Genomic DNA, 27,566 nt, shown 5'->3' on the forward strand with positions numbered 1-27,566 from the left:
TGCAGTTTTGCTTCTGCAGCCGCATAACTCTCATTACTATCACATAGCATTGTGCCCTGTTCTCATGTAGGCAAGACAAGGAGTCTGAAAGTTGGAGGGCCCTGCCTGTCTAATGGACCAACAAGAATAGTTTGAACAGGTCAGTGTAGGAGACAGATGTAATTTTACTGAAAAATCTTCAGAACACGAATACATTTTAGTCCAATAGGAAAGCTTGATAAAATTCCAGTGCTTCTGTTTTGCGGAGAGAGCCCCTTTCAATGTTAACTTCAGTGAAAGCCAATCTAGTCTATCCTCCTGAAGCAACTGCAAGTTGAAATGTGGATTAGAGACAGGCACTGTGGAGTTCATACTCCTTCAGGAGGGAATGCCAGCAGCTAGAACTGCTATTAATACCATATAGTCAGCCACTGTTGACCATACTAATTTCCATCATTTGGGTGTGAGTCAGTTAAGACATTAACACTGATCCAATACACAACTAGTGCCCAGAATTTTACTAGTAATATACTTTCATCCTTTGAGGTGTGCCTCTCTGCTAGAGCAATGCTTGGGAGATTTCTCTGCCTTAAGATTCAATCACATAATCGTTCCTCTAGCACAGTACCACCCACTGACTGACAGCATATCTTAAACCAGAAGTCCAGTAGGCCCTTAAAGCCGGAGTCTTTTCCCCTGAGATATTAACTAAAGACCCAAGAGACAAAAACTGTGCCTTGGGCGTGCAACATGACTTACTAATCTTAACTCTGAGGCAGACGTCCCATTTCAACATAGGCAGAAATGTGTTTAAAAGAGGCCAGTTCTGTTCCCCCTGCAAACTAAGGGCCCTGTCAGTCTAACCTTCTTGTGAGTTCTGTTAAAATAGGGTTAAATATAGTTTTTGGAATCTTCCTAGAAGTTCAGAGCTTAGTCAAAGGAGCTCAGGTTTCTAGAAAAGAGCATGGATTTAGAAGGAGCTTCTTATACAGTTTTCTAAAACTTCCAAGTGTCCAGTGTATTGTACTCCAGTTAAGCAAGTTGTCCTTCCGCCATTGCAGCTTTTCTGTCCAAGGTACCTGAAGGCTAGTTTAGTCTCAGGCCACCCGTGTTCCCCAGTGTAACAGAAAACTCAGTAGCGCTCAGCCCTCAGCTTATGTGGTTCAAGGCTTGAGTTCTTCTCTGAAGGTGCCTCTTCCGGATTTTTATCATCCACTTCACACTGAGTTTGGCAAAATCGGCTGCTTTGAACAAAGCCAAGAAAATGCCGCATAGAATTGCAATCATGTTCCAAGCATTTGCAGTGACAATCTATTGAAAGAGAAAGTTGAGAAAGAGGTAAATTTACAATGCAGGTTTTCTTCCTCATAGCTATATATTTTTGACCTTCATTGCAGGTTTTTTAACTAATATTTTGATTTGTAGTTACTGTAAGTGAAGGCTCTTCATAGCTTCAGCCTCCCCCACCGCATCCCAGCCACCCGAGGGAGAAAAGTTGCACTCACTCAACACCATTTTCCTCCATGCACAATCCTCCATGTCCAGGGGCTGGGAATAAATTGCCCTCTTGGGAATGTAACAGCCCCGCTGATCAGATCAGATCAAAGACCTATCTGATCCAGCATCCAGTTGCCACTGTGTTTCATAGCCCTCTCTTGTTCTTGTTCCCCAGTAACTGGCATTCAGAGCCACACTGCCTCTTAATACTGGAGGCAAAACAGAAAGAGCTGTTTCTCTGAAGAACATTTTCCAAAAGCACCAAGGCTTCAAGTAGTCTTTCCAAGCCTGCTGTCGGATGTCCCTTCACCGTCAATGATTGAGGCAGGAACCTACATACAGGTCTAGTTTGCACATCAAGCTAAGCCAATGCCAAGTGTGGGCGCTTCTGGAGATGAAACAGAGCCTACTTTCTTCCTCCCGTGTGTTGATGGAACACACAAAGGGGGTCATGGAGTTGTGTGGGCTAATCCAACTCCCAATGCCAATGGTGGTCATTCTTATGCCATGTGCAGAAGATCTGTATGCTTACCACTGCTGTATGCAATTAGATATCTGCTCATTCACATTTGGGAGGGGCTGCTAATTGGTCTAGGGACCCCTGCTTGTGTGGAGAGCTACACACATACTCGGGCACATCTGTATTTATTTAATTTATACCCCGTGCAAGGAGTTCAAGGTGGCACGTTTCAGTGGTCCTTCCATATTAAAAACAGCAAATACATAACATTTAGCGTCAAGGAAAAGTTATCCTAACCTAGTTTTGGAATGTGCAGGTAGCAGTGAGTAGTGAGCATTCACATTTTGCCTCAAAATGCAATCCTCTTCCATAATGGATCCTCATACTTTTTAAGCTGAGAGTCACCAAGCTAAGATAGAGCACGATGCTCTTAATCTCAGGGTCATGAGTTTGAGCCCCCCATTGGGAAAAAGATCCCTGCAGGGCAGGGGGTTGGACTGGATGACCCTTGTGGTCCCTTCCAACTCTATAATTCTATGAACAACCCTAAGAGGTAGATTAGGCTGAGAAGCAGTGACTGGCCCGAGGTCACGCAGTGAGCTTCCTGGCTGAGTGGGGATTCAAACCCAGGTCTCCCAGAACCTAGTCTGACACTTTAACCATTACACCATGCTAGCTCTCCCACAGAGCCCCTTCCCATGCCTGTCAAGTTTTGGACAGCAGAGGAGAGAGATGGCTATGGCACACATTGTCATGGGAACGGGACTAGTCCATACAGCATCCCAATTCCCACCTTCCTGGTCACACATTCTTTAAACAACCCCAATTAAAGCCATCTACTAAATTCCCAATCGTTGTGGACATTTCTGTTTGGCTTTTTAAGAGAAACAAGCCAGAAGCCTTGCATCTAGTTTACTCACATCTTGAACTTCCTGAATAAAAGGGTCTTTCCATTCGAATACAACAAAGAAGAGTTGGTCGCCGCTTGCTTTTGCTCTTCGTTCAATGTAGTTTACCACGCTGATCTGGCAACAGGGCAAGGGGGGAAAGAGTCTTGCTGTTAGTGTGTCATATAATCTGCTCCAGAATGCATATTCCCAGTTTAAAGGGTTAAAAGTCCAAAAGCCAAACATCAAGAAGACAAAGGATATCGAACTGATGGGCCATTTTGAGGCTAGACTTGAGTGAACAAAATCACACTCTGAAGTTGCCACTGAAGAACACTGCTGGGTCAGGAAAATGGACCATCTAGCCCAGCATCCTTTTCTCACAATGGCCAACCAGATGATGAGGGTGATGGTGATTTATTAAGTTTGAATACCACCCTTCATCCGCAGAGGTCCATGGGAAGCTTGCAAGCAGAACTTGACAGAAGAGGCAGAACGTAGCCATTATGACTGATAGCCATCGATAGCTTTATCTTCTAGCATCCTCTGCCTCTTGTCATGTTCAGTGGTACCTCGGGTTACAGATGCTTCAGGTTACAGACTCTGCTAACCCAGAAATAGTGCCTCGGGTTAAGAACGTTGCTTCAGGATGAGAACTGAAATTGTGTGGCGGTGTTGCAGCAGCAGTGGGAGGCCCCATCAGCTAAAGTGGTACCTCAGGTTAAGAACGGACCTCCAGAACAAATTAAGTTCTTAACCTGAGGTACCACTGAACTTTTAAAGAAATTTAAGAACTTTTTAAGAAATTTAAGATTTTATCACGTTCTTCCAAGGGACAAGTAGCTTTTTCCAAACATGCTACAGAGTCAAGACAGAAGCATGTGGGGAATTCTAAAAAACAGATTCATTCAGCTCACAAAGGAAACCATTGCCTAACATTCATGGCTGCCTCTTGTAACTATTTACTTATGGGATTTTGTTACCCTACCTTTTCTACTCCAATACAGGAGCTTAAGGTGACCCAAGTCTTATAAAAACGATACCTGCACCACCCACCATCCCCCGCCTGGGGGAAATGCGTTCAAACCACCGAGTAAAAGAATACAGCAGCAGAGCACAAAAGATGGGGGGGGGGGGTGAAATCAAATGGAACAAAACACAAGGTCTTGCGCTGGTGCTGTAAGATCATTTATGAAAGGGAGAGGTGAATCTCTTAAGGGCAGAGTGAAGTCCACAACCTGGAGACCAAGGGCAGCCGTCCTCCCCACCCAATGAGATATCATGCACACAGTTCGCTGAGAAACAAAAGCCAAACACCGATCATTGAAGACTCTCAAGACTCCCTCCCCCTGTCATGTGCTGCTCCCTGGCTACACCCAGGATGCCTTCGACTGTGGTTTGCAAGAGAGACTCAAGAACTGCTGCATCCGTTTTTCACAGACGCATTATTTAATGTGAAGACACTGGTGGAAATGCACTGAGCGCAAAGGAGCTGAGGGGTGGCGGGTGGTGAAGGAGAGAGAGGAGTTATGCCCAGTCGCTTTGCCCTGGCTAAACTGGAAGGGTGGGCAGATGCTTAAGAAGAGAGACTAACCTTCCCTAAAGGCTGAGAATCTCTTTCTGATCTTTGTGAAACATCATAGCCTTCAGCAAGCAGAGGGAGCAAAGAGGGAACAGTTGCAGGTTGAATTTAAAGAGAAAGAGAGTCAATATATTTAAACAAGAGTTCTTGTTTAACAACATTTGCTCTTAGTATCTGACAGGTGTGCTTCTTGTGTTCAGTACCTGCTTGCTTCCAATCTGTTCTATTTATATTCAACCCATCTGCAATGCAGAGCTCGTGGCTACAGCACTCAGCCTGGCTTTTTGTCTCTCCTTCCATTGCCATTCCCTGTCTCCCTGCTTTGGGTTAACATCCTTCCTGAGGAAAAGTTTTAGGTGAAGCTTGCTTGCTATTTTCTGATCACTTGGTCAGTCCTCATCCTTGCCTGGCTGTGGATTTTGGATTTCTTACAAAAGCACCAGGAATCTCCGGAGCTCACGATAATCCAAAAGGAAAATCTGCTCTCTCAAGTGCTGCCCATGAACTTCTTGACACTCTGGGAAGTGGGAAGTGCACGAGAAGGACAGAGAACGTGCAGGATGAAGAGTCACTAAAGCACAAATGCTGAGCTGCATCCTCTGTCACTCTGATTAGTCTCTGGCACCGTGTCCCTTATGGGAACAGAAGGAGAACAAGGTGGCACTACATCTTGCAGAAAGCGTTTGCGGAATTGAGAGCCTGCATGGTGTGAACACCCCACCCCCAGAAATAAAAGCTGTGTTTTGCTGCCTCCTTACCTCCTGCCTGAATTCAACCGTCTCCCGGCCATCTTCTTCTTTTGTTTTCACCAGAGACATTTTGACCCAGGTTCGGAAACCACTGGAAAACTTCCAGCTGGAGTAGGAACTCTCACAGGCCTTCATAAAGTCTGGCTTGTTTGGACTGCGGTAGAAGGAGGTAGTGTTAGTTTGGGAAACAAAAAGAAGCTGACAAGTTCTGTTGTAAGGACTTGTTACCTTGGTGGTGAGGAAATTTAGCAAGCGGTAGTGTTGGCTTTATAGGCCTTGGTTATCGGTTTTGCTACAAGACCCCCTAATTAACTATACAGTGGTACCTCGGGTTACATACGCTTCAGGTTACATATGCTTCAGGTTACAGACTCCACTAATCCAGAAATAGTGCTTCAGGTTAAGAACTTTGCTTCAGGATGAGAACAGAAATCGTGCTCCGGCAGCGCGGCAGCAGCAGGAGGCCCCATTAGCTAAAGTGGTGCTTCAGGTTAAGAACAGTTTCAGGTTAAGTACGGACCTCCGGAATGAATTAAGTACTTAACCCGAGGTACCACTGTACTTAACATTTATTAAGCCCTTTTGTGCGTTGGGGTGCATATTATCTAGGTAAAAAAGGTGAAGGACCCCTGGATGGTTAAGTCCAGTCAAAGGTGACTATGGGGTTGCAGAGCTCATCTTGCTTTTAGGCCGGTGTTTGTCCACAGACAGCTTTCCGGGTCATGTGGTCAGCATGGCTAAACTGCTTCTGGCACAATGGAACACCGTAATGGAAACCAGAGTGCACGGAAACGGTATTTACCTTCCCGCTTGTGCTGGTATGCTTTTGAACTGCTAGGTTGACAAGAGCTGGGATAGAGCAACGGGAGCTCAGCCCTTCATGAGGATTTGAACCACTGACCTTCTGATCGGCAAGCCCAAGAGGCTCAGTGGTTTAGACCACAGCGCCACCTGCATCCCCAACAGCCCTCCTAAGGTAGGGCAGTGCTATTATCCCAATACTGCAGATGTGGGAATGAGAAACTGAGTCTGCCTAAGGCGGTGAGTTCACGCAGAAGGCAGATCTGGATACGTCATGACTTGTAGCTTAGTCTTTTAGCTAACACGCTCTTTGAGTCTTGAATTCACTTAAGTGGAATTCTACAGTGACCATGTTCTTGTCAGATAAAAGTGAAAAGGCACATTTTGAAGGCTTGTCTCTAGCAGCTGTGAGATGTGATTTCACAATGAGAATGCCTTGAAACACGTGCAGAGTGGCCTAAAGCACCTGAAATTTGGAAGCGCATAGGTACAAAACATGAAAAAGATGGAGATGTTGGGCTCTCCTTCAGTGGAGGTACTATAGCAGAGGCTGGACAACCATCTGTCAGGGATGCTGCACTGAACAGAGGGTTGTCCCAGATGACCTTCAGCATCCCTCCCCTCTACCAATGAGGCGTGAGTTCCCTCTAGATTCCAGGCCCTGTATGGAAAGTCAACTACAACAGCCTCTGGAAATACATTTGCAGACAAATGTAATGGGCACACCAACAGCAGAGAGTTGAACAGCATTCAACTCTTCCATGACATCTGAAATCAATTTTCCATTCTGTGTTCTTCCAAGGCATTTAGCCTAACTCGCATGAAGAGCCATTCTGACAGATACATATATATATTTTCCACAGCTTGGTAATAATCCACTGCATAGTCACCGACAGCATGAGGCTCATATTTCATAAATAGCAACGGCAGCAAAGTCCTTGCTGCCTTTGCTGCCACACGAATCTCCTTGGGCTGGATGCTGTAGGGAAGGGGTTGGCAACCTAAGGCCCATGGGCCAGAAGCAGCCCACGGAGGCTGTTTAACCGACCCACAAGCCGCCCCCAAACTGAGCCACCCGCTCGGCGAGTCCCCGCGCGCTGCGCTAAACCGGCTCAGCGCGGTGCGGGGACTCTCTTCTGTGGCTCCAGAAATTGCTTCTGCGCATGCCCAGACACTGGAAATCGCGTCTGCGCATGCCCAGATACCGAAAAACGCTTCTGTGCAGGTGCAAATTTTGGCATCTGTGCATGCACAGAAGCGATTTCCGGCACCACAGCATGCACAGACACGATTTCTGGTGTTGTTCTGCACTAGTCCAGCCCACGGAGGATCTCTGCGGGAGTGATCCGGGCCCATGTCCGGTAAGCCTTGATGACTCCTGCTGTAGGGAGCCCTAACTATAAGCTGTAGTAACCTCCTCCTTAACAGCACCTTGTGCACAGACCCAGCATCAGCCCCTGCAAAGGTGCCCAGGAAGGAACACAATGGCAGATCCTCTTGTCTGGGCACGGAGGTTTGGAGGGACACACTAATCTCTTCTCCCAAGGCCTGTAGGAACCTGGAGTCAGCAGTTTTTTAACAGGATGTTTTTTTAAAAGGAAGGAAACTTGATGCACCCCGGGGAATTGCACTGGCAAAGGCGAGTTGCAATACAGCAGAGACCATTACCAGAAGACTATAAATTCAACGGGATTTCTTATGCAGCTTATGTGAGCATGAAATCATGCCGGCTGTTTCAGAAGAATTTAACATAATAATATTTAATTTAACACAGTTTTATACGAGAGGCAGTGTGGTGTGGTGGTTAGAGGACTGGACTAGGACCTGGGGGACCACTGAATCTCACTGGATGACCTTGAGCTAGTCACCTTTCTCTCGGCATAAAACCTACCTCACAGGGTTGTTGTGAGGATAAAGTGGGCAGGAGAAAGGACGCACGGCCACTTCGTGCTCCTTGGAGAAGAGAGACGGAATATAAATGAAATACAGTGGTACCTCGGGTTAAGAACTTAATTTGTTCTTAACCTGAAACTGTTCTTAACCTGAAGCACCACTTTAGCTAATGGGGCTTCCTGCTGCTGCTGCGCAGCCAGAACCCGATTTCTGTTCTTATCCTGAAGCAAAGTTCTTAACCCGAGGTACTATTTCTGGGTTAGCGGAGTCTGAAACCTGAAGTGTATTTAACCCGAGGTACCACTGTACCGAAATCATTAAACTATTTCTGCTTTAAGTTGGCATAAGCAGCAGGCTAATGATGCAAGGGAGGGAACACATACTTGCAAAGCCCATAAGTTGTTGTGAATCCAAGAGAATTCAGCATCCTGAGGAATCTCCACCTTCATTTAAGAATAAAGCACGTTTCTAGTCCTTATGGCTTGAGAGTGTTGGCAGTCAATATTCAGCTGCCTCCCAAGGCAGAAGAATGACCAAAAAATTAGAGCCAGAAGGGAAATGGCTAGCTGAATCTAGCACTAAAGGTCCAACAAAAATTGTGTGTATTCTTTGGAGACTTAATGCATTGTTAATATAGATGAATGCCTGTTCTGGGCCAAAATAATTCATTTTTCCTTTCTTTTCAATCCTGCCTCTACCCCCGCTCCCCTCTGAATGTCTTCAGCCTTCTCCCTCACTCTGTCAGGAGACTCACTCAAGATGGAGGTGTATGGCCCTCATGTGGATTTTAATTTTTTCCCTTGAGGACAGGCTTTCAAACCCTTGCAGACAACAGAAGAAGGTTTGTGCTATAGGGTGTGTGAGGGGTGGGGGTTGGCACTAAGCAGAATTAAAGAATCGCAGCCAGGAAATGGCTTTTATTAATATCACTGCTAGATGGTTCCTTTCCTCTCCCACTTAAGTTTCCATGGAAGTTATTGACTCAAGGAGGCTTCCGATGGAAATATAAATGCTTCCCCTCGACTGTCTTGCAGAGCTTCGTTTGCTCCATTACCAGGCTCCTAATTATTCAATCTTACCCACTACAGTTTCTGAAGCCTTCACATTCTCCGGCTAATTGTGGGTTACCAAGGCAGCCGAATACGCTGTGTGGGGAACCCAAAAGAGGAAGTGCAGGATTCTCAAGTATGATTCACGCTCAGCTTAATTTACATGGAACATTTCTAAGCAGGCAATTACACAGAGTGCAGGGCCTCAAAGAGAGACTCTCAAAGTCTAGTTTAAGGCCTGTCTATACGGATCGCGTGCTACTCCGTTGCCTAGAGGCATGAATTTATCTTTGCATGCAACCCAGCAGAGAGGACAAATCCTGCTTGACTTCAGCCAGGCATGGCCAAACTTGGCCCTCCAGCTGTTCTGGGACTACAACTCCCATCATCCCTAGCTAACAGGACCAGTGGCCAGGGATGATGGGAATTGTAGTCCCAAAACAGCTGGAGGGCCAAGTTTGGCCATGCCTGTTTTAAGCGCTGTACAGACATGAGGAGGGGTCAGCAGGGATAAGCATACTTGCTCCATCCCATTCATTGCCTTCCATCTGCATGGACAGCAGTCTTCAGAAGCAGAGAGCCTCTGGTATTCATGAGGCAAGTGGAAGAAACTGATTGCTCACCTGTGGACCACTTAAGTCTTAATTACTGGACTCCATCCTCTTCCTACTTGGTGGCCTCAAGACTTACCTGTGCACTGTATACCCACCAGAGTTGTTCCTTTTGTTTCCTTCCCTCTCCCTTTTACTCAATAAATCCTAGCTCTTGTTTTTAATCTATTCTGTAAAGTTGCCCATTGGTTTCTTCCCTTCTTTCATTCAGGAAATGTAGGGGCTTGGTGGTCTTTAGGTACCACAGGGGACCCCCCTGAAATTCATCCCATGACTGTGTGAAGCCAGCTCCCATAGTTCCTTCCAAAGCAAGCAGTGGATGGGATGAGTCACTGAGAGGGAATATGGGCTCACACATGTTGCTCTCTGCTTTTCTCCACTCACGTGAGGCAGGTGAGGCTGAGAGGCAGAAATTGGCCTAATGTCACCCGGTGAACTTCACAGGCAAACAGGGATCTGAACCTGGGATGCCTTAGTCCAACACTTGAACCACGCTGCTCTTTACTGAACAGAAATTATGAGGAGAGCAGCTGTACCTCTCGAGGAAATCCTGGAATGAAGAAAAGAGAAGGTAGTCTATTGCGCTGAAATCCTGGTCCGTTTCATTGAGGTAGAACTGCATGAACACCAGTTCCTGCTGCTTCACATCACGAGGTCCTTCGACAATCACTGCAAATTTCTACGAGCAGAAAGATCAGTCAGAGGAGACACGTGGGAAGTGGAGTTAGACGAACAAAGGGGAACCTTTGCATCCTGTGTCAATATGAGTATCTCTGGATTGATCAGGATATTTTCTGGTGTTGGGACAGGGGTCAGGGATGATGGGAGTTGGAGTCCCATTTTCTGGAAGGCACCAAGTAAGCCACTCCATCATCCAACCTCACTTTTCTATGTCAGCTACAGGAGTAAAAAACAAACAAACTTCAAAACAAAACCTAAATGAAACATCAACACCTCCACCATGCCTCTTGACTAGATGACAACAGAACTAAGAGCCAGTGTGGTGTAGTGGTTAAGAGCGGTAGTCTTGTAATCTGGGGAACCGGGTTCGCGTCTCTGCTCCTCCACATGCAGCTGCTGGGTGACCTTGGGCCAGTCACACTTCTCTGAAGTCTCTCAGCCCCACTCACCTCACAGAGTGTTTGTTGTGGGGGAGGAAGGGAAAGGAGAATGTTAGCCGCTTTGAGACTCCTTAAAGGGAGTGAAAGGCGGGATATCAAATCCAAACTCTTCTTCTTCTCTTCTTCTTCTAACCCTAAGAAAGTGAAGGATCCCTGCAGCGGATCACTTCCAATACATGTGCTATCGTTTTCTGTTAAATATCATGCATAAAGAAGTCGCTCCCAAGACCTGCCCCAACATCAGGAAGGGCTCCTCTATAATTAAAAGGCACTTGATTAGGTCTTCAAGCAGAGACTGGACACAGCCATCTGCTGGGGAAGCCATAGCTCTGGACTGCCTGCATCAAGGAGGAGTTTGGAACAGGTGGCCTACAAAGCTCCCTCCAACTCTGCGAACTACAACTCCCATCAGCCCCAGCCAGCAAGACCAATGGCCAGGGATGATGGGAGTTAGGGCCCAGTGATATCTGGAGGACCACAGATGGTCCCCATCCCTTCTCTAGCAGCAGCTATGATGACAGCTGTCTCAAACAGAATCATAGAGTTGAGTCTATGACTAGGGTCATCTAGTCCAACCAACTGCAATGCAGGAATCTCAGCTAAAGCATAAACTGGAGCCAGCCAGTTTCCCCGCTCTGTTACGCAGTGGCATTCCAAGATAAGTGACATTGTCTGATGGTGTGGGATTGCAACCACTCAAGGGTTTCCCAGGGGACGCAGGTGGCGCTGTGGGTTAAAGCCTCAGCGCCTAGGACTTGCCGATTGAAAGGTCGGCGGTTTGAATCCCCGCCGCGGGGTGCGCTCCCGCTGCTCGGTCCCAGCGCCTGCCAACCTAGCAGTTCGAAAGCACCTCCAGGTGCAAGTAGATAAATAGGGACCGCTTACCAGCGGGAAGGTAAACGGCGTTTCCGTGTGCGGCTCTGGCTCGCCAGAGCAGCGATGTCACGCTGGCCACGTGACCCGGAAGTGTCTCCGGACAGCGCTGGCCCCTGGCCTCTTAAGTGAGATGGGCGCACAACCCCAGAGTCTGGCAAGACTGGCCCGTACGGGCAGGGGTACCTTTACCTTTACCTAAGGGTTTCCCAACTGCCTTGAGTCCTTCCTCTGAGTGATTACCTTTGTTCCATTAGCAAAAGGATCTGTGTAGTTGATTCTCTGAGTAGTGCATTCAATTTCTCCTGGCTGGCCAGGGTTTACCAGAGGTGGGATGTAATTGTGCAAGTGATGCTTGCAGGTCAGCAGCTCAGCTTTGCCTGGGTAGAGGGCAATACCTGTTTGGAAGAGCAACGTTACATTTCTAATGAACGGGAACCATCACAGACACAGCATTCCTTAGACATCACACAGAATGTGGTGTGAGAATGAGTCAGGATGGGTACAATGTTGGGCCAGACTGACCACAAAAGCCACAACTTTTGGAAGCAGCCTTATAGCGCATTGGCAGAAAGTCCAAAGTTTGCATGCAGACAAAATTCAATCCCTAGCTTCTTCAGACAAAGGATCATAGGGGCGAGAAAAATCTCTCCCCAGCATCCAGAGTCCCTCGACAGTGGAAAGACAATTAAATCTAGGCTGAGATTCTTCCCTTCCTTCTACACTTTTGCAGCACCGTGCATCCCCTGTCCTCAGCACCCTCAACAGCATTCGTGCGACAGAATGCCCCATGGCAACAACACTGTGTCATGACTTGGTGTCGTTCCCAAAGGCCTCCTGGGGGCAGGGAAAGATGGCTGATTGCACCATCCACTAAGACTGAAGTCTGCATAGCCGCAACTTGTGTTCCATTACTTGGTCATGTTAGAGATTGTTGGGGGGAAAGCGGACTGGCTTTTACAGAGGGAGAAAAAGACCCAAAACATCCGGAGTTAACTTGTGGGCATCAATAGCTTCCACAAGCAACCCCCCTGATTTTGTTGGCTGCTGAGAAAAGGATGCCACAGCACCACCTTCTAGACCCGGCAGGTGAGAAAGGAAATGCCATAAAACAGTTTCTTCCACACACATTCCTATTCCATGCAGGCAACTCAGAGAGACATTGTGGCCAAGGGGATCAAAAGCCACTGAAATCAGTATGCTAGTTCCCCCAGTCTTTCTCCTGATACACATCATCCACCAGGGCAATCAAGGCAGCACTGATATGAATTTAGATAATTTAGTTCAACCCCAAACTCCTGAAGTTGGTAAGTCACTGGTTGCTTGATGGCCTTAGCTAAAGGCCAAAACAGGTCTCAAACTGCCTGGCACAGGAAGCTCAGTGGACGGTCTCTCATGTGACAGTCTTGAAATAGCTTCTCTTAAAACATATGGACCCACTCCTCCCCTCAGTGATTTGTGAACCATTAGCACTAATCAACTTAAGAGCCTCCCTCCGCAAACCTTCACCCTGATCCAGCAGGATTCTTCTTAGATGCTTAGGAGAACGAAGAATTACAAGAAACATTTGCCAGCCAAATTCATGGAGGGAAAGTCTGTCCATGGCTACCCAAAGCCGCAGCTCCCACGCCCAGTTCTTCCTCTTCTCTGCAATGCTTATTGCAATCTACCATGCGTCTGGTCCTCACTGCACACTCCCATCCTCACAAGAAGCAGCCAATAATGGCGAGGACAGCACACAGTGCCATGATGTCAGGCCACGGGGAAAGCTATGCTGGAAATGAACTGCTGACTCAAACTATGGACAGCCACTGCTGGCAAGAGTAGACCTTAGTGAGCTAGATGGACCAAGATCATAACTCAGTGAAAAAGCAGCTTCTAATCTCCTACTAAGTATTAACAGGACAAGAAGTGGGGAACCCTGCATGGGGCTGCTGTTTCTAAGGTAGTCCTGAATCTTGTGCAACACTTAAGAGCTCTGAATAAAAGGGGATGTTTTCACAGAATAGGTAAAACCCCGCTTATTGTTGTGGCTTCAACAAGTGGCACCTGCAACCTCCAGCGTCTGCAGAGCCACAAAATGAGGGTTCCTTGTGTTCCTCAGAAGCAGCTTCTGCTGGCTTAACTGCATAAGGCTTAAGCATCTACAAAGTCAGCCTAGGTCCCACAACCCAACAATGCGCAAGCCCGAGAGCCGGTAAGCAAAAGGGCAGCCAGCTGCAGATTTGTGGAAGCCTGAAATGCAACTTCAAACTCTGCCCGATTACCCCAGAAAACTCAGTTTCCAATCTTACCAGGTGCATCGTAAGAGGGCACCTCCTTGTAAGAGACCGACATCACGGGGTGCTTGAGTTTATCCCTGAAGTCGGCAATGGTTTGGTAGACCAGGAAGACAGCTACAGCCATGAGCAGCAGGTATATGAAGAGGAGAATGACTGAGAAGACGTTTTTCAGGCAGGACTTGCTGAAACGCACCGAAGGGCTGTTGCTGTCTAGGACTGGAGAAAACATTAATCTGAGACTTTTAACTCACACTGGAACATATGGTGTCAGAATTTAAATATGCCCCATGTTAAGGAGGAAAGAACCAAAGACTGATTTCTCCCCATGTAAGGAGAGGAGGCTGCAAAGGGACCTGCTGGTGGCAAGTGATGGTTGGTCAATGGAGGCAATGATGGCTGCTTGACGAAGGCAAGTGTTGGCTGCCTCATGGAGGTGCTTCACTTTTTCATAATACAGTCGTACTGTGGAAGTCGACCGAAATCCGTTCCGGAAGTCCGTTCGACTTCCAAAATGTTTGGAAACCAAGGCACAACTTCCAATTGGCTGCAGGAAGCTCCTGCAGCCAATCGGAAGCCGCAGAAAACGTTCAGGTTCCAAAAGAACGTTCGCAAACCGGAACACTTACTTCCAGGTTTGCGGTATTCGGGAGCCAAAACATTCAACTTGCAAGGCGTTCGACTTCCGAGGTACAACTGTACCAGGCATTGCTGCTCTCAGCACATGTTCTATCACAGAGAACTCCCTTCAAGAGAGGCTTTGCTGCACCTGTTACAGGAAATGTCCCTATCCCGTGACATGCATCACTGCAATATCTCTTGTCAGCAGAAAACAATATGGGCTGGGACCCCAAGATTCTCATGCAAGCACATGTAATATCCAGCTACACAGGATCAGTAGATCTCACTTGGAAGGATAGTTGAGCTGGCATCATCCAGATCCTCTTTCTCTACTTGTTCCTCTGCGGGTTCCAAGTTTGCATCTGCGTGCTCCACATCTTCACTCAGCTACAAATATAAAATACGGAAACAATCAGATCTGTGTAGTGGGTACAGCCCTGAGCTTCTACAGCGGCTCAAATTCCATGCCAAGTTCTACCCTGAAGATGTATCTGAGGAGCTGATCCAGAACATCGCAAAGAAGCTGTTCTTCCTGCAGGTGAAATTCAACCACAAGCCGCACACTCAGTGGGCTACACTTGCTCATGCTACAGTCTCCATGCTGCATCTGCTCTGCACAATGTTAATCACACAACCCTGCCTACCTGTGAAATTTGGCCCACCAGGGGTCAGGGGAATCATTATCGGTACTGCCAGCCAGAAAGAGGTTTGCCAACCCGGCTCTAAATTGCCTCTCCATGAATGCTCATGGCTGCTAATGGACTGGGAAGAATGATTGAGCACTCCCTCCAATAGCAACCTCAGGCGGTGAATGAGAACAGAAATTGAGCCAAAATGGAGCCACTGAGAAACCGAAAGGGAGCTCTCAGCAATGCTAGGGGAGCCCCCTGAATTTTCAGAGGTACAAATTAAAACGAAACAGTGGAGGCAAAAGACCAACAGCCCAATGAGTACTGAGCATGTTCAGTAGTCATAGAATATTAAGTACAGGGGGTGGGGGAACACTTCTGGCAAACCATAGTGTCCGAGTATAGGTTTGTGCATGCGCCTGTAAAAGAGTGGAAGGAACATAGGAAACTGCCTTACACTGAGTCAGACCATTAGTGCATATAGCTCAGTACTGTCTGCATTGACTGGAAGCTGCTCTCTCAAATGACTGCCTAGAACCCTGAACAAGAGCACTCCTGTTGAAGAGGACAAACCAGAACATTTCTTGCAGATCCAACTTCTAATGCTGGATCTAGAGGCTGCTATATAAAGCTGAGAAACGGTGATGTTGTTTTTTTTTAAAAAAAGAACAAGCCAATTTCTGGTGTTCACTGTTGTGGAAGAAAATGAGAAAATGGAGTAGGAAGTTTCTGATAAAACTTTAAAACGGCATTGGTTACTGCTCCAGTTTGGGCTGCAAAGTCTTCAATGGAGCGTCTACATCTCTCCCAGACTCTCCATTCTAATGCACCTTCTATCTTGCATTCACGACCAAAAAGACTGGATTTATCCCTCTGTATGTAAATCCCGAAATTGCTGGTGGAGGGATTTCCCAGGCATGTAAGGAGGAATCTGACTGCTTCCAGCACGTGTGTGAATGCAGCACAAGCACCTTTCCTCCCATCACCACCAAAAGGAACAGCAACCTAATCCTCAGGCCGCTGCTACGTTATCCTTTGGCTCAGCGGACCAGAACAACAGGCAACTGAACACCTTTCAAAGCAGCGAAACAGACCAGATGCTTTCTTAAGCCATCACTCAAAGCGCAAGGCCCAAACTGCCAGGACATTTTTGTCAATGTCACAGGCTTGTCACATCTGATAGACGTGATCCCTGCAGGCCGTGCAGCATCTAATCCCATAACTGAAAGGAAAATAACTGAAGGCAAAGCACAAAGGATTCTGCTTCCTTTTGTTCCTTCCCTCTATCTACAATTTTCTTTTTGTCTCCTGGCGTTCTGAAGCAACCTTGCAGATCGCAGCTGGCGCGTTCCACTTCTTCCCTTTCCCAAACAAAATTGGTTGTTGTTTTTATTTATTTATTTATTTAAGTCATTGTTTTTGCAAATGAAAACATAGAAGAGGAGGAGGAGGAGTTTGGACTTGATATCCTGCCTTTCACTCCCCTTAAGCAGTCTCAAAGTGGCTAACAATCTCCTTTCCCTTCCTCCTGCACAACAAACACTCTGGGAGCTAAGTGAGGCTGAGAGACTTCAAATAAGTGTGACTAGCCCAAGGTCACCCAGCAGCTGCATGTGGAGGAGCAGGGAAGCGAACCCGGTTCACCAGATTATGAGTCCACCGCTCTTAACCACTACACCACGCTGGCTCTCAGTTCAGTTCAGTTGACTACCACAGCCCCAGAAATATAACTGGGCACCAACCAAACCTTCAACCTGAGAAAGGGTCGCTCGTCCAGTCAGAGGTGGGGTCAAGGCTTTTCAGAAGCCGCTGAAGCCTCTGTCAAGATCTGCCTCTATCAAAGGGGGAAACCCACAGAGTGGGTCAACTCCCATCATCCCCAGCCAGCATGGCCAATGGTCGGGGACAGCAGGAGTTGTAGGCCAGCAGCATCTTGGGGACACCACAGAATAATAGAATTGTAGAGTTGGAAGGGAACCTGAGCATCATCTAGTCCAACACACACACACACACACACACATTGCAGGAATATGCAGCTGCCTGCAACCTTGATGTTATCAGCAACACGCTCTAACCAACTGAGCTACCCAGGCACCATGCTGGCTACATCTACTGTATTCTTTAAACAGATAAGGCTATTACTGCAAGACTTCAACACCCCTGCAAGCGGATAAACAGCACTCAAAACTAAAGCAAGCAACAGTGAAGTTATCAGCTTTTCTTGGGAAAACCCCAAAGGTTTGCAGAAGTACAAACGAAAAGGTTGGGGAATAAAGGAGCGAAGCCAAAAGTAGCCGCATGAGAACTGAGCCTGCTCAGTGGCCGCAGAATGCTAACTGGTGGGGACTGAATAGAAAACAGAAGAGGAGGAATGGAATGCTTAGCTGACTAGAGCCCTAATTAGAAGCTCTCCATGCTGCAACACTTTGTTGCAGGTCCCATTAGTAAAGACATAGCACTGCTTTCCACACCCTTGAGAAGACAAAGCATGCAACAGGCTTCTCGGCTGTTACGTGTGTACATGAGTGCATGGCTGCAGTCCACAATGAATACAGATCACCCTGGCACAGAAGGCTTGGCACACTGTTAGGAGCAGGTGAGCTGAAGCGATCAGGTGGCTTTCAGGTGTGTCCTATTTCGGTATTTACTCAGATGTCAGACAAGGCGGCGACAGCGGGGAAGCTATGATCTACAAGCCACTTAAGCTGTTTACTCACATTGGCTTCAATGGGGCTATGTCTAAAATCCCGGGGAATTCACACATGCAAGTACATTGGAACTGGAGAACTCTGGGTCTTTCCGCATGGCCCTTGGGACTCTCCTCAGCCTGAACCCCTTCTCCTCAAGACATACCAGCTCAAGAGTCCTGCTCCACACCCTCCTGGAGCGCTTTGGCGCAGCTGAAATGCAACCTACTGTACAAAGATAAGTCATATCTGTTGTTCCGCTTTTGCCCACCACTAGCATGTCTGTTAGGGGTCTGTTTTGTCTGTTAAGGGTGTGGAGCTACAATATTGAGAATTCGCTGGGAAGCACTGATTGTTAACCCCCCAACCCCTGAGAATAATAGCTCTGAGTGGGGAATAGGTGTCTCACCCTTAACAAATTAAAATTCCCAGAAGAGGCCAAAGACCGGACAGAATGTTTAGGGAAGCAGGGAAATCTTTTATACATTAGTTAGTTCTTCAACACATATTAACCTCCTTCAGGGAACTTTTGCTCTTTTTTTATTTCATTTCTTTCGAAGTCCATTTAAAGAACAAAATGGCAACCGCACTAACACTTGAGGTCACTTAACCCAGAAGGTTTAAAATCACAAAAGCAGCTGAACATGTGATTGTAAGGACGTTTCAAAATATTTTGAAAAAATGAATAAAACCCGTAGTTTCCAAAACAGAGGAGCATCTTGAGAATATATTAGAATGGCAGGGAGCCTCGGGCCTGGGAGCCAAAAGTGCCCCCTAAACCTCTCTACTTGGCCCTCGGGAGTCTCATCAGAATCCCAGGCCACAAACACTGGCTGGCTGGCATCCTGCAGAGAAGCATTCCCATGTTATAACATTTTGTTGCAGTGCCCGTGTAGAAAGGATATTATTGTTATTCATCTGTACTACCTAATTCAAGGGCAGAAACCAGTGGCCCTTGATATGTCATGGGACTACATCTGCGATCATACCTGACCATTGGCTATACTGGCTGTGGCTGATGACTGCCTAACACCATCTTGGAGGACCGCAGGTCGCTTGGCACTGAGCAAATACAAGAATTATTTTTCATCTGCATTAGTGAATGCAAAAACCAGAGTCTTGTATCACCTTAAAAGGCAACACATTTTATTTCTGGCATCACTTAGTCCATGGGTAGGCAAACTACGGCCCAGGGGCCGGATCCGGCCCAATCGCCTTCTAGATCCGGCCCACGGACAGTCCAGGAATCAGCGTGTTTTTACATGAGTTGAACGAGTCCTTTTATTTAAAATGCATCTCTGGGTTATTTGTGGGGCCTGCCTGGAGTTTTTACACGAGTAGAATGTGTCCTTTTATTTAAAATGAATCTCTGGGTTATTTGTGGGGCATAGAAATTCATTCATTATTATTTTTCAAAATATAGTCCGGCCCCCCACAAGGTCTGAGGGACAGTGGAGCGGCCCCCTGCTGAAAAAGTTTGCTGACCCCTGACTTAGCCCATATAAACTTCTGTCACAGTAAATGCTTCTAGGTGGGTGTTTATTGTGCCCCCCCAATCCACACATCAAAATGCCAGCCCACATTCCTAGCCCCCCCCTTTCACCTGGATTTCTGGGAAGAATCTGTTAAATTATGACTCGTGTATAACATCAAACTCCTGTCTCAAAGCATCAATCTTTACTTGATTTCACTATGACAACCCCTGTGGAATCTGGGAATTTGGGAGAGAACCTGAGAATGGTACTATTATTGTTAAAAGTATTATTATTATGGGCTGCATCACAGCTCTCCTGCTAATGCCCCCCCAAGTAAGGCATGCTATAATTGCATTTGAATGAGCTGAGCTCTCTCAACATCTGCAGTTTTGAAGGGGAAGCAAAGGCAACTGCCATGAGACCAGAGTTACAGTTGCACCAGCTGGTACATTGATATGCAAAGCAGGCGAAACCTTCAAGGCCTGGCAGCAGAACAGCGGGGGAGTTTCACTGCATGGCTAAGACCAGTTTAATAGCACCATACCAGAGCACATTCAAACAGATAACCAATTTTCTGGATTTGCTATAAATGCTTTTTTAAAAGTGAGATCTGGGAGGGTTTGTTTACACCAACAGCCATCCCCTCCCTTTCCTGCCAGATTAACTGCATGAACACAAGAGATCTGAGTTCAGAAGAAAAGAAAAATGATTAAATGATTCAAGGGCAGAACTTGTGAGAGAGTCTGCAGGATATCCTTTTATGAGAGAGAGAGAGAAAGAGAGAGAGAGAGAGAGAGAGAGAGAGAGAGAGAGAAGTTTGATCAGGGGAATAAAAACAGGCCATTGTTGACACTACAAAATGGACTTAACTTGGTGGCATTAAACAGAATTCTGAGAATCAGAATTAACGGAGGGAGGTTATACATTTAAATATAAGAATAAAGGCTGGAGTTGATGTAGAGACCCTGCTACGTTGCAAACTGGGAAGAGAATTAAGGCAAGAGTCCTGTCAACACTACTAAAAATAATAATAAATTATTATTAAGCCCCACTGAACTCAGCAGGCATTACATTTGAGCATATAATAAGATCACTTACAACAACAATTAAGAGCTCATTATTACCAACTGCCTTCTAGGATAGCACTCAGCTCATCAGGACGATTATTATAATATTATTACCGTCATTATGAATCAATTGCCAGTGACAGGAGAATCAGCTAGAGTCCTGCAGTTTTAAGCAGAGCTCCCACTTCTGATTCTTGCCATCTGGACTAGAAAAAGTGCTGTCGGTGGGGGGGGGGGAGCGGGGATGAGGAAATACTGTGCACAGCAAAGAAAAAACTTGTGCCTGGGTTTTGTGCAGAATCACGTGTTTGTTTCCTACTCAGAACAGGAGGCTAGTCTCACTGAGCTCAATGTAAGTGCACGATTGTGCATGCTTTACTCAGAAGCAAGTCTCACTAGTTCAATTAGTCTTACTCCTGACTTCGGGGAACCAACAGAAATTTTCATCTATAAACTGCTGCTTGCACAGAGCAATCCCATGCACAGAGAAGTAAACCCTTCTTTCCTCAATGGGATACGTTATACTGAATGCATGCACAGAGGATGGCAGCCTGTAGTAGATTTGCAGCCCTATTGCAAGCGGAGTGGCAAGCTCTAGTGGTAAAGCGCCCGCCTTACACGCAGAAGGGCTCAGGTTCAAATCCCGGCATCTCCGGGTGCAGAGCTGAGTGCTACTCCTGCCCAGAGCTGCTGCCAATCAGGGTAGGCTATACTGAGCTAGATAGGGCAACGGTCTGACTCGGTATGAAGCAGTTGCCTCTGTACGGAGCAGTAAGCATGCATCGGATCCGGGTGTTAAGTCTGCCCATACTCGGGCTGCAAGTTTTCCTGTTTGTTTGCCACAGCAGCAGAAACTGCAAAGGCTCTTTCCGGAGCGCGCAACGCTCAGGTCGGCCAAGAAACGAAAGCGGCGCGTCGATCGCGCTTCGCGAAGACGAATTCGGAGCAAGATCGCCGCCACACTGCTCCGACCCCCGACCCCAATACCTCTTGGTAGGACGACGAAGTCTCTAGTCTACTCATGGCACCAGCGAAGAGAAAAGGCAGCGGAGAGACTCGATCAACAGGCAGCTGCAAAAGAAGCCGGGATCTGGCGAGGCAGCTGCGGAAGCGACAAGTGGATCAAAGAGCATCGGGCGTAACGGGACACACATTCTCCGGCCGGGAGGCGCACGGCGCAAGCGCGCGAGACCCCACCGTTTCCTCCAGAAACTTACTTGCGCGCTCCCCGTACCTTGGGTCTGCACGGTTTGTTGCTTACACCGAGGGGGGGGGCTGTAGAGAAAGGGATGCTGGGAAATGTAGTTTGTGACCTGGAAGCATTGGGCTGGACTGGGGCTTTTGGGGAAGCGCCAGGTTCGAAATGTGCCGAGCAAGGTGGCGATCTTCCGAGATGCTCGTTGCACGGGGAACTGACTGCGACTTGCATCGTAGTCGACGCTACACCGTGCAATCCTCGTGAGCCCCCCCTCCCCCCCAAAACCCGTTTCCCTCGGTAGGAGGGCAGATGTGTGTGCGCCTTGTAGTTTATTGTGGAGCTGTGGGTTAAACCACAGAGCCTAGGACTTGCCGATCAGAAGGTCGGCGGTTCGAATCCCCACAACGGGGTGAGTTCCCGTTGCTCAGTCCCTCCTCCTGCCCACCTAGCAGTTCGAAAGCACGTCAAAGTGCAAGTAGATCAATAGGTACCACTCTGGTGGGAAGGTAAAACGGCGCTGCTCTGGTTTGCCAGAAGCAGTTTAGTCATGCTTCCTCGGCCAATAAAGCGAGATGAGTGCTGCAACCCCAGAGTTGGCCACGACTGGACCTAATGGTCAGGGGTCCCTTTACCTTTACCTTTAAGCTGAGTCATCTCTGCGTTAAGACATTATTTTTTGTATTAAATTAATTTTTATTTATTTAAAAATGTTGTTGATTTACAAAAGTGTGCAATGTCTCTCTCTCATGCCCCCCCCCATGTAACATTTTTACAAATCAATTTCATTTGTTGAGACATTAGGAAGAAAAGGGGGAAAGCGGTGGGGGGGGAGATGAGTGTGGGGGTCGGGTGGCGATGTTTCTATTTTACTTACTATATGTAGGGTTTGGTGTCAGCGTTGCTTGTGCAGGTTCTTTGCTGTTCGCTTGTGTTCCTTTGGTGGTGAGAGGTTGGGGCTAGCCTAGGGGGTGGTTATTCATTGTAGTTTGCTATGGTGGTCTTTGTTTTCATGTGTGAGTGGGGTGGGTGAGTGTTTTGGATCAGGTCAGCCATATTGATTTGTATGCTGTTGGTAGATTACAGTATTGTCATTGTCTTGTTGGGCTGTGTATGTGATAAAGGGGAGCCATACCGGGCTGAAGGCATCTTCTTCTATATGTCCCCGTGTCAGTTTCAGTTTATTGGTTAATTTTTCTAGTAGGGCTGTTTCCTGCGTTAAGACATTTAAAACGGCATAATACCACTTAGTATCACATAACAGCTGTAGCTTCCCCCAAGGTATTCTGGAAACTCTAGTTTGTAAGGGTGCTGAAAGAGGCTAGGTTCGTAGAATTGTAGAGTTGGGTGTTGGACCACGGGGGTCAACTAGTTCAACTGCCTGCAATGCATGAATCTTATTGCTCAGTGTGGGACTTGAACCCAGGACACTGAAATTAAGAGCCGTGCTCCACTGACTGAACTAAGAAACTCCTTTGTTCTTGCAAAATTACAGTTCTCCGTAGTTTAGCCATCAATCTCTTTTCTCAGGGAGCTCTGGGAATTGTAGCTCTCTGAGGGGTATCGGGGGTTGCCTAACAACTCTTGGCATCCATACAAGCTACAGTTCCCAGGATTATGGGGCCTTTGCCTGCATAGGAACGCAGTGTCTGTTGATGGGTTGGATAAACAACTACAGTACAAAACATGCAAATGTTTAAATAGTTTCCCTTGATTAATTGGGCAGATTATTTTTTAAAATGAATGCATTTAAGCACATGTTCTTATAAATATTGTGCGCTCACACAGGAGGTAACGTGCCTTTCCAGGGTGGTAACATGTTTGCAGCATTGAAAAGCAAAGTTACACGCATGTCTTCTGTGGTGCAAGGTTTCATTTTAAAACGTAGGGGTGATGTTAAAGGCTCGTGAACGCCATGCATCTAAAGCGTATTTCTGTTTCAGGGCGCTGGGAACTGTAGCTTTGTAAGGAATATAAACTACAGTTCCCAGGAGTCTTCGCGTGCGTGCTTCGGATGTATGGGGCGCAGGCAGTCTAGTCGCAGCGTGGAAAGGAAGGCGTGGAGAAAAGCAAGCGGGAGAAGTTTGCTTTCGAGAAACCCGATCCCTGCGGCTCCTTTCCCCCGCCCCTCGAAGTCTTGGCCGCCATCGGGCGCAGGAGGAGCGCCATGGCCGGCGGCTTCGCGGCGGCGCTGGTCCTGCTCGCCTCGGCCCTCCTGGGCTTCCGCGAGGGGCGGACCGAGCAGGAGCTGCGCTTCAAGCCCGCGCCCCGCCAGAGACCCGTGCGCCTCTTCACCGAGTCCGAGCTGGCGAGATACGGCGGGCAGCAGGTACGGCGGGCGGAGGGAGGCCGGGAGGCCGCTTTCCCGGGAGAAGGCGGCGGGCCGGGGCCCAGCTGAGGCTGCGAGGAGCGGCTGCTGGCCGCGGATTTAGGGCGCAAGGGCGGGTTTGCTGGCTTTGAGCGATCCGGCGCGGGAAGCCAGCCGAGACCGGGTTTGCCTTGGGATATTTGGTTTGCAGACGCTGCTAGCAACCAAAATGTGCGCGCAAGAGTACGGACGGAAGAGTTTTGCACCTCTTGGTAGGATCCGGATTAGAACTCTAAACAGCGACGGGTGTCGTTTTGGTTCCCGTTGCTATGAATGGAAGGGCGTCGAGTGCGAACTCATTGAATGAACGCGGTGGGTTTTCTGAGTAAACAAGCCCCCACAGAAGCAGGCTGTTCAGGCGCACACTTACCATAGCTGCCAACTTTTCCCTTTTCTTGCGAGGAATCCTATTCGGAATAAGGGAATTTCCCTTTTTTAAAAAGGGAAACGTTGACAGCTATGACACTTATAGTGCTTGGGTTAAAGTCTCAGCAGGATATGTTTCCTCCTTCTCCCAAGCAAGCATGCTGTAAGGAATTCACATTTCTTCCTTTCTTCTCTCTCACAGTGTGTGAGCTGCAAGTTCATAGCCATCCCCATGCAGCCCACCTGCAGTTTTCTAAAGGAGACAAGCCTGACTCCTCCCAGGTTTAGCAACTGGAAGCAAAGCTGCCAGCCTTCCCCAAGACTTGTGCTCTGTAGATGCTTTATCCTAAAGCTCCCATACTCCTTTAGTGATTTTAACTGGTTTTGTCAGACAAGGCTCTCTTAACTTGATTCACGCCATTTTTGGATTGTCTGGGGAAAAGAAGCTTACAAAATTATATTGGATGATTTTAAAAAATATATATCTTAAAAATGTCTTCTCAGGAGGATCAGCCTATTTACATAGCTGTGAAGGGCGTGGTGTTTGATGTCACCTCTGGAAAAGGTGAGTTAACTTTCTAACAAGAGGGTCCCCCCCTCCCTTCCCATCTCTGGCTCAGGTTCGGAGGCAGAAATCTCAGCACTGCAGCCTCAGCATTCTTAAGAAAGCTCCATATTTCCTAACCTGGTGTCCGCCAGATGTTCAGGACCACAGCTCCCATCAGCCCCAGCTAGCATTGTGCTGGGATATTCTTGAAAGGGAGAGGAGAACAAAAGATAATATATAGTAATATATAATCACAATTGGGAAATATATAATCACAGTTGGAAAGATGGAGGGCACAAGGAGAAGGGGACGACAGAGGACGAGATGGTTGGACAGTGTTCTTGAAGCTACGAAGATGAGTCTGACCAAACTGCGGGAAACAGTGGAAGACAGAAGTGCCTGGCGTGCTCTGGTCCATGGGGTCACGAAGAGTCGGACACGACTAAACGACTAAAGAACAACAAATCACAATTGACATATCTTCCAGTACCTTCCCTCTCCTGCCTCCAAACTTATTTCCACTCCATCAAAAAGTGCTCAAAGGATTATTCACAACTCTGAATTCCTTCTTACCTGACCAGACCTAGTAAGGTTCCCAGCTTTGCTGTCTGTGGCTAAACTTGCCTCCAGAAGGAAGGCGTGTTTCCCTTCCCGCCCCCCCCCCCTGCCCCAAAGCCTCAAGGTCCTGTAAACTGCTTTGAGCGTTGTTGTTTTTGGTGAAAAAGCGGCATACAAATGAAATGACTATCTTCTCAGCAGCCATCTGCACAGCTCTTCCCCTTTCACCTCAGTTCTTTCAATAGCTGTCAACTTTTCCCTTTTTTGCGAGGAATCCTATTTGGAATAAGGGAGTTTCCCTTTAAAAAAGGAAAACTTTGACAGCTATGGTTCTTTCATGGTGCCGGCTATTTCTTCTCACACATTAACCAGGCAACGAGCTGTAGCAATGGACTTTATTTATATATATAAAAAAATTTACAACCTGCTGCTAGTCAGAGAAGGGCCAAGCCAGGTGGCTGCAGTTGCCGCTGATTTCATTTACCCACAATGCCTCTCAGGTCTGATTTAAGGTTGCTGTGTTTGGGGGGAAATGAGGAGGAATCGGGGGAAATAAAGGTGCTTCTTAAAGTGCTGGGCCTTAAAAATAAATAAAATGTAAGCCAACACACACAAACACAAAGGATTCTGGAGCAGCCTTGTTGGCACCTGCTGGGGTTTGTAGGCTCTGACATTTGCCCAACCATGCTGGATGCCGACGCTGGGCCTGGTTACCTCAGCCAAAAAGGCAGTGGATCGCCCTCTCTCAGTGGATCACCATTTAAATCCACTTAGCTGCCTCCTAGGTGATTAGTTAGTTGCCACCTGCCATCTTCTGTGCACTGAGCACAGAATTTATTTCATTATTTAAAATACTGGATGCCCTCAGATCATTTGCAGGTCTTCCATTAGTGCTGTGTTAGTAATATAATTTACTTGTCACTTTCATGGCCAGGGAGGCTGATAAGTGCATTAAGTGGACGACTTCTCATCTTGTACAATGGAAGCTAAAGTTCTTCTGTGTTGGAATCTAATTTTTTTTTAGGTTCTGGCACTGTACAAGGAGGATAAAACAGACAAACCTCCAGATGTTGTCCAGAGACCAGATATTTGATGCGCTCAGCTCCTGAGCCATCAGATGTTTGTGGGATTTTTCTACCCTCATGGTTTTCTAACTTGTTCCTTGTTCTAAAAGGAAATAGGCTTTTTTTCTGAAATACCACGGACATAATTAAATATTAGAAGTACCATGAGAGGTTCTTTTTTTAAAAAAAGGTAATGAATTTTAGCTTAATTTCACTGAGACTTTATTTTTTCCTCCTTGGACAGAGTTTTATGCGAAAGGAGCACCGTACAATGCGCTAGCTGGCAAAGATTCCACACGAGGGATTGCAAAGATGTCGCTTGATCCGGTGGATCTCACGCATGATACAGTAAGAAAAAGAGAGATGTGTTCTTTGTGGCATGAGCTGAAGCCACAATTCTGCACATCACTTTACTTGCATCTGGGCCTAAATTGTTCTTGGCAGCTAGCTGTTGCCTCAGGCACATGCAGGATCAAGACATCTGGTGGGTGGAAGCGATCTCTGCATATCTCCCTCTCCCTTTTGAATAGTCATATACGGCACAGTGAATATATTTGCTCTCTCTTCCTTCCCTCCCCTTGCACAGACCTTAACTCATTTTCATCTTTCATTTAGGTGGGCCTTACGGAAGAGGAGCTGCAGTCTCTGGAGGAAACCTTCCAAAACGTCTACAAAGCCAAATATCCCATTGTCGGCTATACTGCCCAAAGAATTCTCAATGAAGATGGCAGCCCTAATCCAAACTTCAAACCTGAAGATCAGCCACACTTCACCATTAAGGATGAGTTTTGACCCAGTGGCGTTGCGGTTCTAAGAAGCCGGGGGAACTCTCCTGCATTACAACAGAAAATAGACAAAAGCAGGATGTATGGCTGATAGCAGGATGAACCCTCGGAAAAATGAATGGCATAGCATGCCTGTGACAGGATGTCTTTTTTGACATCTTTATGTTGGAGGGGGATTTCCAGCCGGTGGCAGAGGACAGAGTGACTCCAGGAGACATAGGTGTAAAAACCCAAACTAAAACGAAGACTTTATTACTAAGCAAATAAACACAAACTCTGGTGGATGTTATTCCTGCAGGCAAGCAACAAAACTCAGCTTTTTTCCTTTATAGCAACGGTCACCTGCAGCCAATTAATCCCAGAAACTTCTTAAAGGTATACACACATGTTTCTGTGCCGAATGTCCTCTAACACTTTAAGGGT

General features: G+C 47.1%; 2 protein-coding genes across 4 annotated transcripts; one reads left to right on the forward strand and one right to left on the reverse strand.

Moving 5' to 3' along the window:
• Nucleotides 1–144: 144 nt before the first annotated feature.
• On the reverse strand, nt 145–24,941 carry PACC1 (proton activated chloride channel 1). Of its 2 annotated transcripts, none has more exons than XM_081904308.1 (8): nt 24,875–24,941; nt 14,690–14,789; nt 13,797–14,000; nt 11,746–11,900; nt 10,045–10,187; nt 5,164–5,308; nt 2,857–2,961; nt 145–1,290 (listed from the first exon to the last, which is right to left on the reverse strand). In XM_081904308.1, exons 3-8 carry the CDS (start codon nt 13,906–13,908, stop codon nt 1,129–1,131), a joined length of 822 nt encoding a protein of 273 aa, XP_081760434.1. In that variant the 5' UTR covers nt 13,909–14,000; nt 14,690–14,789; nt 24,875–24,941; the 3' UTR covers nt 145–1,128. The 2 variants fall into 2 exon arrangements, with proteins under 2 accessions (XP_081760434.1, XP_081760433.1); XM_081904307.1 differs by lacking the exon at nt 24,875–24,941 and adding an exon at nt 21,248–21,544.
• Nucleotides 20,990–27,566, forward strand: NENF (neudesin neurotrophic factor). 2 transcript variants are annotated; one of them, XM_081904491.1, is made up of 4 exons: nt 20,990–21,253; nt 24,694–24,754; nt 26,603–26,706; nt 26,974–27,566. In XM_081904491.1, the coding sequence occupies exons 1-4, from the start codon at nt 21,005–21,007 to the stop codon at nt 27,148–27,150; spliced, it is 591 nt and encodes a 196-aa protein (XP_081760617.1). In that variant the 5' UTR covers nt 20,990–21,004; the 3' UTR covers nt 27,151–27,566. The 2 variants fall into 2 exon arrangements, with proteins under 2 accessions (XP_081760617.1, XP_081760618.1); XM_081904492.1 differs by lacking the exon at nt 20,990–21,253 and adding an exon at nt 23,581–23,784.

The sequence above is a fragment of the Podarcis melisellensis genome (genome assembly GCF_964234715.1).
Source record: "Podarcis melisellensis genome assembly, chromosome: 3".
Classification (NCBI taxonomy): Eukaryota; Metazoa; Chordata; class Lepidosauria; order Squamata; family Lacertidae; genus Podarcis; species Podarcis melisellensis.

Coding starts and splice junctions, on each gene's coding strand:
- PACC1 (XM_081904307.1), bottom strand. CDS start 21,283: ATGAGTAGACTAGAGACTTCGTCGTCCTACCAAGAG. Junction 11,901..13,796: donor GCCCTCTTACGATGCACCTG/GTAAGATTGGAA, acceptor TCTTCCAAACAG/GTATTGCCCTCTACCCAGGC. Junction 1,291..2,856: donor TTATTCAGGAAGTTCAAGAT/GTGAGTAAACTA, acceptor CTCTTTCAATAG/ATTGTCACTGCAAATGCTTG.
- NENF (XM_081904491.1), top strand. CDS start 21,005: ATGAAGCAGTTGCCTCTGTACGGAGCAGTAAGCATGCATCGGATCCGG. Junction 21,254..24,693: donor CCCGACCCCAATACCTCTTG/GTAGGACGACGA, acceptor ATGTCTTCTCAG/GAGGATCAGCCTATTTACAT. Junction 26,707..26,973: donor TGGATCTCACGCATGATACA/GTAAGAAAAAGA, acceptor TCTTTCATTTAG/GTGGGCCTTACGGAAGAGGA.